Source organism: Sus scrofa, chromosome 3 (assembly GCF_054392235.1).
Source record: "Sus scrofa isolate SSC_HxYL_T2T_F1_AM1 chromosome 3, Sscrofa_HxYL_maternal_Yorkshire_Landrace_v2.0, whole genome shotgun sequence".
NCBI lineage: Eukaryota > Metazoa > Chordata > Mammalia > Artiodactyla > Suidae > Sus > Sus scrofa.
In genome coordinates, this window is record NC_139385.1 from 63,886,474 (window position 1) to 63,899,772 (window position 13,299).

A 13,299-nucleotide genomic window follows, 5' to 3' on the forward strand; every position below is an offset into this window, starting at 1 on the left:
TATAATCCTCAATGGGGAAAAACTGAAAGCCTTCTCACTCAAATCTGGAACAAGACAGGGATGCCCACTCTCACCACTGCTCTTCAACATTGTTTTGGAAGTCTTAGCCACAGCAATTAGACAAACAAAAGAAATCAAAGGCATCCATATAGGAAGAGAACAGAGAAAACTGTCACTGTATGCAGATGACATGATACTATACCTAGAAAACCCTAAGGACTCAACCCCAAAACTCCTTGAACTGATTAATAAATTCAGCAAAGTGGCAGGATATAAGATTAACATTCAGAAGTCAGTTGCACTTCTGTATACCAGCAATGAAACATTAGAAAAGGAATACAAAAATACGATACCTTTTAAAATTGTACCTCACAAAATCAAATACCTTGGAATACACCTGACCAAGGAGGTAAAGGACCTATATGCCGAGAACTATAAAACTTTAATCAAAGAAATCAAAGAAGATGTAAAGAAATGGAAAGATATTCCATGTTCCTGGATTGGAAAAATCGATATTGTAAAAATGGCCATACTACCCAAAGCAATCTACAGATTCAATGCAATCCCTATCAAATTACCCAGGACATTTTTCACAGAACTAGAACAATCCAAACATTTACATGGAACAACAAAAGACCCAGAATCGCCAAAGCAATCCTGAGAAACAAAAACCAAGCAGGAGGCATAACTCTCCCAGACTTCAAGAAATACTACAAAGCCACAGTCATCAAAACAGTGTGGTACTGGTATCAAAACAGACAGACAGACCAATGGAACAGAAGAGAGGATCCGGAAATAAACCCTGACACCTATGGTCAATTAATCTTTGACAAGGGAGGCAAGAACATAAAATGGGAAAAGGAAAGTCTATTCAGCAAGCATTGCTGGGAAACCTGGACAGCTGCATGCAAAGCAATGAAACTAGAACACACCCTCACACCAGGCACAAAAATAAACTCAAAACGGCTGAAAGACTTAAATACACGACAGGACACCATCAAACTCCTAGAAGAAAACATAGGCAAAACACTCTCTGACATCAACATTATGAATATTTTCTCAGGTCAGTCTCCCAAAGCAATAGAAATTAGAGCAAAAATAAGCCCATGGAACCTAATCAAACTGAAAAGCTTTTGCACAGCAAAGGAAACCCAAAAGGAAAACAAAAAGACAACTTACAGAATGGGAGAAAATAGTTTCAAATGATGCAACTGACAAGGGCTTAATCTCTAGAATATATAAGCAACTTATACAACTCAACAGCAAAAAAACCAATCAATCAATGGAAAAATGGGCAAAAGACCTGAATAGACATTTCTCCATAGAAGATATACAGGTGGCCAACAAACACATGAAAAAATGCTCAACATCGCTGATTAGAAGAGAAATGCAAATCAAAACTACCATGAGATACCACCTCACACCAGTCAGAATGGCCATCATTAATAAATCCACAAATAACAAGTGCTGGAGGGGCTGTGGAGAAAAGGGAACCCTCCTGCACTGCTGGTGGGAATGTCAACTGGTACAGCCACTATGGAGAACAGTTTGGAGATACCTTAGAAATCTATACATAGAACTTCCATATGACCCTGCAATCCCACTCTTGGGCATCTATCCAGACAAAACTCTACTTAAAAGAGACACATGCACCCGCATGTTCATTGCAGCCCTATTCACAATAGCCAGGACATGGAAACAACCCAAATGTCCATCGACAGATGATCGGATTCAGAAGATGTGGAATATATACACAATGGAATACTACTCAGCCATAAAAAAGGATGACATAATGCCATTTGCAGCAACATGGACGGAACTAGAGAATGTCATCCTGAGTGAAATGAGCCAGAAAGACAAAGACAAATACCATATGATATCATTTATAACTGGAATCTAATATCCAGCACAAATGAACATCTCCTCAGAAAAGAAAATCATGGACTTGGAGAAGAGACTTGTGGCTGCCTGATGGGAGGGAGAAGGAGGGATCGGGAGCTTGGGCTTATCAGACACAACTTAGAATAGATTTACAAGGAGATCCTGCTGAGTGGCATTGAGAACTATGTCTAGATACTCATGTTGCAACAGAAGAAAGGGTGGGGGAAAAACTGTAATTGTAATGTACACATGTAAGGATAACCTGACCCCCTTACTGTACAGTGGGAAAATTAAAAAAAAATAAAGAGTGGGTTGATGTTAGTCCAGACCGCATATGATGATGACAAATGTGAAAGACTAGATCATCTGGGGACATAAATCCTAAAGACCAGAAAGGGCCCCTTATCACTAAGGTCTACTGGGCACTCCATGCCATCCATGACCTGTAAAGAAGGGCACAGGCCCACATGATCTTGCTCCCCCCTCCTCACTGAGCCTCTGTCCTCCCCACTCACCTCTCCTGCTCCACCACCCTGATACCTCCTGTTGGGCTCTCTGACTGCATCAGGACCAGACTCAGTCTGCTCACCTGCTATAACACAATACCATAGACCAGGTGGCTTATGAACAAACGCTTTATTTTTCACAGCTTTGGCGGCTGTAGGTGGAGTCTCTCCTCCAGGGTACAGACTTCTCATTATATCCTCTTGTGGTGGGAGGGGTAAGAAAGTTGTTGGAGGGTCTTTTATAAGAGCCCTGATCCAACCTGAGGGCTCCTCCCTCCCAACATAATCACCTCCCAAAGGTCCCGCCTCCTAATATCATGATGTTGGATCTGAGGACTCCAACACATGAATCCTGGAGACACAGACATTCTGCCCATACAGCCGTCTTTGAAGGCTGGTGTTGTCAGCCACAGAAGAAGGTTGGACCACCTCTCAGATCCTCCAGTTAGAGTCTTTGAAAGGAATGCTAAGAGTTTACAGCTCGTTCTCAGTGTTCAAAAGCCTTGTGGCTTGTTACACCAAAAATGACCTGGAAGGAGGGTGCACTGGCTACTGAAAGGTCACCTCATTCATTTGGACTAGAACTACATAATCTCAAGGTGGGAACTGCGTCTCTCACAGGTTGCTCAGTGTTCCAGCTGACATGGGCCAGCTGGAAAAATAAGGGAGTTATTCCTCACTTTGGTTTGATAGGTCAAGTCTTCCAACATCTGGGACCCTCCAGGAGGGTGATTAATGGGCATTCCCAGTGGGGCCACTGTTGGTCCCCATGGGTCTAGATGACCAAGGTGCCAAGACTGAGGTCACAGATATTTATTTGCACTAGAGGAGTGAGAGGGGCTCAGAGGAATAACAAGTATTCCCTGAGGACAAGGGCTGGGCAGGCATGAAAAGAACACACAGTGCCCTCTCCAAGCCCACAGTCTGCCCTCCTATGTACCCTGACTACCCAGGCTCCCAACTGCAGCCCCACAGGGGTCACACCATGTGCCAAACTTCCTGTACAGCTGAACTGTGACTCTACAACCCTATGTGCCCCACGCTCCAGGGCTCAGATGCTAATACTCCATGCTCAGCAAGTATTCACGCATGTTCCAAGCCAGCAGGCTAACAGGAGCTTTGGGAGAGGTGGGGTCTTTCCCTCAAGAAGTAGCTCTGATCAAAATGAGCCAATAAACAGAGGCCTTTTCCCAAGCACCCAAATGCAAGCTTCAAGGGAATGGCCCAAATGTAATGCATCATTGCTTAACTATGAGCCACCCCAGAAGACAAACTCTCCATCACAGGGTGATGAACCCCATGTTGGCCTCCCGCTTGCCAGCTGTGAGGTCACAGGGTGTGTGCTTCAGCAGCTGGACAGGAGATGATGGTGGCCACCTTTTGGGTGGCATGCGATATCTCACTTTTTTCCAAAACTTGGTTTTTGCACACTGTGACTGCTCTGTGAAGTCCCCACTCCACTGGATGGCCCCATGCTTCTGTCTGATGTATTGAAGTGACTCTGGCAGGGCTGTGTAGTCCTTCATCTTCCCCAGCTCAATCAGAATGACCTTTATCCCATCCTGGATGAGAGCATTGTAGACTGCGATTTGTTCTTCTGACATATTCCTTAGTAGGTCCAAGCTCAGTGCTTCAGGAACTATGATGATGATCAGCCTTCTGCACAGCTTGATATTTTCATCAATGACACTGACCACAGCTGGAAATAAAGAATGAAGATGCAGAAGATCTCATGACTCAAACAGTCACAGACCATGAACTACTCAGAACAAGGATCTTATCATATCTAAATTTGTATCTGCAAACTTAGCTGAAGGTCTGGTATATATTAGATGATAAATACTTTTTAAAAAAATAATAGATTTTTAAAGAATAGGACACAGGTAGTTAGCTCAAATGTTGTATTAATCTGCATTTGTGGTTTCCTTTTGTGCATCATAGCTATTGAAATGACTAGGATTTGTAGGTCAAACTTGAAACTAAATAGCATACCCTGATGATTTCTTGGTGAAGGGAGGGGAGAGTTCTGGAAATATCCAACTATGGATAAAACTTGGTCTTTTTTTAAGAAATGAAGACCAAGTTTTATATCCTCCTTATTCTTAGGATATAAGAATAGACTATAACCTTCCCAAGAGCACATCCTTCTCTTTGGCTTACTTATTTTAATATTTACAGTACCTAGAACATTCCCTGGCATATAGCAGGTGCTCAGTAAATATTCGTTGCATAAGTGAGTGACCGCATGAATGAATATTAGTACACTTATGAAATAAGAGCTCTTCCACATGTTTACAACAGGCACTGGATCAAATTTTCATTTCCTCCTGGAGGATGATTTCATAGCTTGAAAAAAATAGGCTGAGATAAGCTATGGATATGAGCAACCTACAAATTCACCGTACATAGAAATTTTTTTAAATGACCCAGAATGGCCCACCAAGTAGAAATCTTGATTTTCTGGTGACTAGAAAGGGATGATTATTTCAAATATTAGCTGTTTGAAAGTTAATAGAGTCTTCTAAGAAAGAGAACATATATGGTAAGAGAGAAATTTTCATCTGTTGAATGTATAATACATATTAAACTCCATACTGGTTCCTGCTAGGTTTTACCTCATTTAATTCTCTCAACTGAGTCATGGAAGTATTCTTAGGCACATTTGACAGAAGAGCTAACTAAGGTTCAAAGATGTTATCTGCATTTCCCAAAGCTGCATTCCTATTAAATGGGAGAAATAAATAAGAAGATGTCGTATATATACACAATGGAATACTACTCATCCATAAAAAAGAACACAATAATGCCATTTGCAGCAACACAGATGGAACTAGGGACTCGCATACTGAGTGAAGATCATATGATATCATTTCTATCTGGAATCTAATATACAGCACAAGTGAAACTTTTTGCAGAAAAGAAAATCGTGGACTTGGAGAATAGACTTGTGGTTGCCAAGGGGGAGGGGGAAGGGGAGGGAGTGGGATGGATTGGGAGCTTGGGGTTAATAGATGCAGACTATTGCCTTTAGAATGGATTAACAATGAGATCCTGTGTAGCACTGGGAACTATGTCTAGTCACTTATGATGGAGCACGATAATGTGAGAAAAAAGAATGTATACATGTATGTGCAACTAGGTCACCATGCTGTACAGTAGAAAAATAATGTATTGGGGAAATAAAAAATATATATAATAATCAAGATAGTGTGGTACTAGCATAAGAATAGAAACATAGATCAGTAGAATATAATAGATATTAAGTCCAGGTATTAACTCATATTTATGGTCAATTGATTTTTAATAAAGGTGCCAAAATTAAAAAAGGAGAAAAAAAAAAGATGTTAACTGCATTTCCCAAAGCTGCACTCCTATTAAATGGGAGAAATAAATATATAACTCCTAATTTATTTAGGTGGGGGAGGGCTGGAGGCAGTTGAAGTCTATTAAACCAGGTTTAAATATGAGCTGATTTACATATTCAAACCAACAGAAATTACTCAGCAGTTAGTGTCAAGGATATGACAGCAAATGACCACTTGTCTCTTTTTAGTCATTGACAAGATATTCATGTAAATGGACCAACTTATCCTTACTCAAAGAGAAAGTCACATGATTTCAACCAGGCCTTCCCATAGGAATGAGTCTAATGAGAGAAGAGAGCTTGGCCTTAACCCCTGTGGCTTGGGAGCAGAGGGGTGGGGAGGTGAAAGTTTCCCTGTAGTTCATGGGAAAGGCAAGCACAGTTCCTGTCATTTGCAAAGGGATGCAAGAGAGGTTCTTTCTTGTTTTATTCATTAGTTTATTTTATACCTCATTTAAACATACCTTGTCCAGGAAATTCATCTCTGCCAAATATAAATAGCTTGTATCCACATTGCTTCTCCAGCACCTCAGGCATAATCTTCAACACAAGTGTGTCCACATCGTGACTCTGGCTTTCTCTTTGAGGCTTGGGGTATAAGACATAGGCATCATACAGCTTCCCATCTGAAAAGGAAATGGGACAAGCTCGTGAGATTATTCCCACCCAATTATCTCATTTTAACAAAGTGAAAATCAGAGTTGCTATCATGATGTCCCTTTTGTTTGTGTTCAGTGGCTTCGGAGTGCCTCGTTGGTTAACTTGGTAACAAGTATTGCATCCTTATTCTTCCATTTTCACTCCACTCTCTTCTAACTTGCATGGCTTTTGAGGCTGAATTAAATGTATTTACCTTTATTTCTCTAGAGGTAAGATGTTTTTTCCTCTGGCTTCCTTCAGGATTTTTTCCCTTATATTTCATTATACAGTTAGAAAATGGTATGCCTAGGTGTAGTTTTGGGGTTTGTTTGTTTGCTTTTGTATTTATCCTAACTGGTATACTCTGGGCTTCCTAAATCTGTGGTTTGGTGTCTGCCATTAATTTGGAGAAATTCTTGGTCTTTAGCATTTCAAATATTTCTGCTCCATTCTTTCTTTCTTCTCCTACCAGTATTCCTATCATACATACATTTCATCTTTATAGTTTTCTCACAGTCATTGGATATTTTGTTCTGTTTTTGTCCCCAGGCTTTGTTCTTTTTGCTTTTCAGTTTTGGAGGTTTTTATTGAGGTATCCTCAAACCCAGAGATTCTTTTCTTAGCTGTGTCAAGTCTACTAATAAGCCCATTGTAAGCTTTCTTCCTTTTTTACTAGTTTTTTTTTTTAATCACTAGCATTTCTTTTTGGTTATTTCCTAGCATTTTCATCTTCTTCCACTGCCCATCTATTCTCACATGGCCTACTTTATCTACAGCCCTTAGCATGCTAGTCATGGTTGTTTTAAATTCAGTCTGATCATTCCAACATCCCTGCCATGTCTGATTCCAATGCTTTCTCCGGCTCTTGACATTATTTTTCCCCCCTTTAGAAATATGCCTCATATTTTTTTCTTGATAATTGGATATGATATACAGGTAAAAAGAAATCACTATAAATAGGCCTTTAGCAATGTGGTGGTGTGGGTGGGGGGAGAGGAAGTGTTCTATAACAGTAGTGTTCTATAACTAGATCTCAGCCTCTCAGTGAGCCTGTGCCTCTGGACTGTGAACTCATCAGATGTTTCTCAGGTTTTTCTCCCCACTTGGTGGGGCAGGATAGCTAGAGACACCTGGAGTTTGGTATATCCCTCTTCTCATGTCAGCTCAGACCTGATAAAACCCCTACAGCTTAGGGTCTCATTAACTAGTGTACCTTGAGAGTAGGCCTTGTTAAAAGCAGTGCTCTGGTGTCTTTCAAAAAGGTTCTTTTCCCCTCCCCCTGATGGAAGCACATAATGGGATTTTTCTCTGATATTTACTGTCAGAAACTGGTTAGGCTCCTGGAAGTAAAACTCACAAAAGTGGGCCTTTCCCCACATCTGCTTATGACTGAGTCCCTGAAAATTGTTCCCAGACCCAACTATAACTTATGTATGTGGAAGCTTCCCTGTACCAATGAGCCATTCTTGGACACCATCAGGGTCTGAGAATTCAACTCCATTCTGACACTTCTACCCAGAAACAGAATCAGATTTCACAAATCAAAGGCTCCATCCCACACGACCACACTCCACTTCAGACACCAGCCACATGTGCTTCTGATCAACTGGCTGAAGACCAGAGGTTCGAACAAGCCTCCCTAATGTAAGCAGCTCTTTGCAGGAAGCAGTTTTTTACAGGAGGCTCTTTTGTCTTGTTGCTCTAGCAAAGCTATATTTGAACAAACCTTTACACCAGATGCCTCCATGCTTAAGTAACCTCCAGCCAAAGTGCACCTTTCAAGTCTTTTGATCACACAGTGCCTTTCCTAACCTGTTGATTCTTGCCTTAGATTAAAGAAGTAGAAAGGAAGAATAAGTAATTAACAGATGACTAGATCTTTTCCTCAGCTTCCCCTTCAGTAATCTCGAGAGCAGTCTGTGTGAAGGAGATTGCATCTCAAGAAAGATCACAAGGAGTCGACAAGCCTGCATGTTATGAGAGGTGGAGAAGACTCTAGCTCCCACCTCAGTGATTAATTGAGATCAATTCCCTTTGAAAACTTTCATGGCTGAGCAAAATCTTCAGAGTTGGTTCTGGGACACCAGTCTGCCTTCTCCCTAGGTAGCTTGTCTCATGAATAAAGCAATCTTTCCCTTCCTAACCAGTGTTTACCCCTCAAGTATTGGCTTTCAAATGGTGAACCACCAAACCAGAGTTTGGTAACTCTAAGAGCAAGACCAGGTTTTTACCTGTGCTCCTGACCCACTGGCTATAAATCAGAGATTCCCGTGACCTCCTCCTTCTTCTTGGGGTCGATTAATTTGCTAGAACAGATCACATATTCAGAGAAACATGCTACTTTCTTGATCACTGATTTATTATACAAGGATATTAAAGGATATGAATTGAGAGTCAGATGGAAGAGATACTTATGACAAGGTATGGGGAAAGGAAACTGATCTCCCATGCCCTCTCCAGGTACACCAGTGGTATTTCCAGTCACACATGCTCTTTCTGAACTTTGCCACACCTCCACAAAAAGGTGGGATATATTTTCCCTCCCTTAGAATTGTGTAACACCCTGCAGCCACCTGACAAATGAATGTGGTAGAACTGTTCCCAGAAATTCAGGATCTGAGTCATAAAAGAGACTATGTCTTTTACCTGGTTCCCTGACCCTTTAAAGGGCTAGCCCCATGCTTTGAGGAAGCCCAAAGTAATAGCCCCCACAGAGAGCTGCTAATTTGGAGAGAAGCTCAGTCTACCGGCCAACAGCCAAAATCAGCTGTCAGCCCTCCAGCTGAGGCCCCAGACATCACGGGGCTGAGAGAGGCCATACCCACATTCCTGACCCACAGAATCTGTAAGCAAAATAAATGCTGGTTTTATGTTACAAAGTTTTGAGGTAATTTCACTCCCAGCCACAGTAACTGGGACATGGATTGAGGAAATAACAATGAATAGCAAGAAATACCAGTGAGTTTGACAGCCCTCAACTGTCTACATCATCGAGAAAATTATAGAGATGTAGACCTCCTAGTGAGTTTGGGGGGGAAAGTGGACCTTGCTGGCAGAGACACACATGGCCTGCCTCACTGGAACAGTGGGGGGAACAGTACATCCAGGTTCTTACTTAATTCCTTCCACTTTCTAAGGAGGTTCATGCCTACTTTTGATTTTAAAGCATTTGCATATGCTCTCATCAGCTGGTGACAAAAATACAAGAGCTTATTTGAATAAATGAATGTTTAGGAAAGATTTCCTAAAGACTATTCAAGCCCCTGCTTCTCTAGATAGGCCATGGCTAAATATTAAATCTGATCAAACCGGTCCCATCGAAAAATCAGACAGAATCAATTTGGCCTTTGGGTTAAGTGCTCAGACTGAATTGGACGAGTTTGGGGCGTTTTTGCCCTAACATGCATTGAAGAGAAAAGCCACATATACCGTGATTTTACATTTACTAGAGGAATGTTGCAGGCAAGATTTATTATATCACACCCTTCAAAAACAAGATCTCCCTGCCAAAAAATTTTTCCTGGGAGAATGGCTCTGAAAAAGGTCTCATGAACAATTGAAAGAGTTGTGTGAATAGCACCTAGAACCTTCTCATGGTTTTGCCTTCACTTCTGAAGCAAGAGCAACTTTAAAAACCCTAACTCTCCCCCCACATTCTCAGCTTACTTTCCCATCCTACCCTTTGTTCAGTTCACCTATTTTTGTTTCTGTTTTGTCTGCTCTGTATGTACAGTCCCCCAAACCCTATGCGGAATAAGGAGAGGCACAGACATCTTTCTGGAGTAGATTCGTAAAATGATCCTCATGTTTGTGTACACACATGCACAGGAAGACAAGTTTTAAAGTACCTCCTGTGCTTTACAAGACAATACATAAAACTCATGGATTTTAGCCAGGTTTGTCCATGACTTAAGAAAACTGCGAGTTATACACACCTAACTTAATCATGTATGGAGCTTTACTAATGTACTTGGGACAAACAACTTGCTACGAGAAGGACACATTTTGTCTCTCTTCCTCATTTGTATTCGTCCTCCATTACTCTCCATCTTTCCAAAGAACCAGAAAATACCCTTCTGGGACACAAAGCTGGAAACAGCATCTGGGGCTCATCTCTGTCTCATCACTAAATCACCACTAACAGGGTGACAAGTCACCTTTGAAGGGCAATTACAGGACAGTTCTCAGAGACTGTAAGAAATTTAAGCACAAAGGGTGCAGGTACTTCTCGACTTAAAAAGAAGAAGAAAGCGGCTGGCTGACTGTAGGTCTCCAAATCCTCAGCCCACAGGTTCCAAATATGGACAGCAGCCCAGTCTGAGCAGAGGGCAGAGATGCTGGTATGCCCAGCTTCCCCTGATCAGAAGGAGGCAAGATTCCTCCTTTCTCTTCCTGCTACCCTGGACCTCACTAGTGGCAGCCTCGCCACACACTCAGCACTCATGCTCCTGGGATCCCAGTGAGTCAGAGAGGGAGTTCCAGGAATACCACTAAGCTATCCAGTCACCTGTCAGTCAACAAAGCATCTCTGGAGAGAAGTGATGCTGCCCTGAAGCCTCTGCTCAATCAGGCGCAGAAGGAGCACAGGCAGGGAGCTCACACAGGACAGACTCTGTAGGGACGACAGCCCAGCTCATCTCCTGCAGCACCAGAAGACCTATGGGCTGCACTGGTTATGCAAAGCTGATTTCTACGAAGTGAATTTTACCATCAAAAAAAGAATTCAGGAGTTCCCATTGTGGCGCAGTGGTTAACGAATCCGACTAGGAACCATGAGGTTGCGGGTTCGGTCCCTGCCCTTGCTCAGTGGGTTAACGATCCGGCGTTGCCGTGAGCTGTGGTGTAGGTCGCAGACACAGCTCGGATCCCGCGTTGCTGTGGCTCTGGCGTAGGCCGGTGGCTACAGCTCCAATTGGACCCCTAGCCTGGGAACCTCCATATGCCGCGAGAGCGGCCCAAGAAATAGCAAAAAGACAAAAAAAAAAAAAAAAAAAGAATTCATATGGGAGTTCCCGTCGTGGCTCAGTGGTTAATGATTCCGACTAGGAACCATGAGGTTGCAGGTTCCATCCCTGGCCTTGCTCAGTGGGTTGGGGATCCGGTGTTGCCATGAGCTGTGGTATAGGTTGCAGACGCATCTCAGATCCCGCCTTGCTGTGGCTCTGGTGTAGGCCGGTGGCCACAGCTCTGATTCGACCCCCAGCCGGGGAACCTCCATACGCCTCGGGATCGGCCCAAGAAATAGCGAAAAAAAAAAAAAAGAATTCATATACCAATTGCATTTGTGACAGATATTCATTAATATTTAGACAACATTCCAAATATTTGGTATTATAGACTTTTAAAATTTGAAGGCATAGAAGATGTTGTATTTTGGAAAAGGAATAACTTTCTTTTATATTCTACTTTGTATAGGCTCCTGAGGAAGTCATGCAAGAAGAGTTTAAAAGAATGTTAAATGATCAGTACTAATAAAAAATGATACAAAACAAACTACTGCTTTGGAATGGATAAGCAATGAGATCCTGCTGTATAGCACTGGGAACTATATCTAATCACTTATGATGGAGCATGATGGAGGATAATGCGAGGAAAAGAATGTATATATGTATGTGTGACTGGGTCACTTTGCTGTACAGTAGAAAATTGACAGAACACTGTAAACCAGCTATAATGGAAAAAACAAAAATCATTTGAAAAATTTAAAAACAACTCATAAAACAGAACTAAACTCACAGATTTCAAAATCAAATTTATGTTTACCGTAGGAAAACCATGGGGGAGGGAGGTATAAACTAGGAGAATGGGAATAATGTATATACACTACTATATAGTAGTTAATTAACAAGGACCTACTGTAGAGCACAGGGAAATCTACTCAATAGTTTGTAATAACCTATACGGGAACAATAATGGATATATGTATATATATAACTGATTCACTTTGCTATACACCTGAAACTAATACAGCATTTAAGTCAACTATACTCCAATAAATTTTTTTAAAAAAGAATTTGTTGTTTTCCACATTGCTGAAGGACCATCAATTTTGAACTCTAAAATTTAACTTAAACACCAAGTCAGGACACCTAATCAAACAATCTGGACAAATATGTGTTTTGTATATGCAAAGCAGCCATTTCATGTAAATACTGCATTTCTGTGTAGCAAGGATTCCCAAAACATGCTTGCACCCCACTTCCCTGAGTTTCCGTCAGCACCACAAATCTTTAGACTTGAAAGGGATAATAAGTCTGTGTATCTCCATGCAGGAATGCTGCACAAAACTCTCAGCTCTGTCTCACTTTTTCTATCTGATTAGGAGACATTAATGCAGATTTATTACTTTTTTCAAGAGCTGGATAGATCACATCCATTCTGAGACAAAAAGAAAATAGCACAGTTAAAAGCACAAGGGTAGGAAATGCCTGATCCTCAGATTCAGGATCACACACAGGGCACATCTGTGGTGAAGAGAGCTGGCAGGACAATGGCTCCCCACACCAAACTGGACTGTCAGACACAGCGGCAGGGGCAGCTTGCCAGGACCTTCAGATGACAAGGGATCCCATCTCCACCCCCATGCCCAGGACCCTCAATGCTTTCTTGAACTTCAACTCCCTCCCTCCCACAGGACTCCGTGAGGCAGGTTCTAATCATCCTCCCTCTGTCCCTCCCTCCCTTCCTCCCTCCATCCCTCTATCCCTCATTCCTTCTTTCCTTCTTCCCTCCTTCCCCGCCTTTTTTCCTTCTACCTAGACTTGAGAAAGAGAAGAAATTAAATACGTAAAATCATAGAGTAAGTAGAGGACCCAAGCTCAAATTCGTCTTTCTCTCCAAACTTGAGAGTTGGAAACAAACCCTTTCAGGCACCAAGTACAGGCCCAGAAGGAGCTGCAAACACAGGCA

At 42.0% G+C, this 13,299-nt stretch overlaps 1 protein-coding gene across 5 annotated transcripts in view; it reads right to left on the reverse strand.

Moving 5' to 3' along the window:
• Positions 1-2,502: 2,502 nt before the first annotated feature.
• The window catches only part of IL1RL2 (interleukin 1 receptor like 2), a 32,650-nt gene continuing 21,853 nt past the window's right edge, over positions 2,503-13,299 (reverse strand). For all 5 annotated transcript variants that reach the window (XR_014839656.1, XR_014839655.1, XM_021087122.2 and 2 more), the window contains 2 exons: positions 6,216-6,377; positions 2,503-4,086 (listed from right to left, as the gene is read on the reverse strand). Coding sequence is in view for 3 of the 5 variants with exons in the window: in XM_021087122.2 (XP_020942781.2) it covers positions 3,668-4,086; positions 6,216-6,377 (581 nt within the window). In the remaining 2 variants the exon portion in view is untranslated. The remainder of the gene's footprint in view (positions 4,087-6,215; positions 6,378-13,299) is intronic.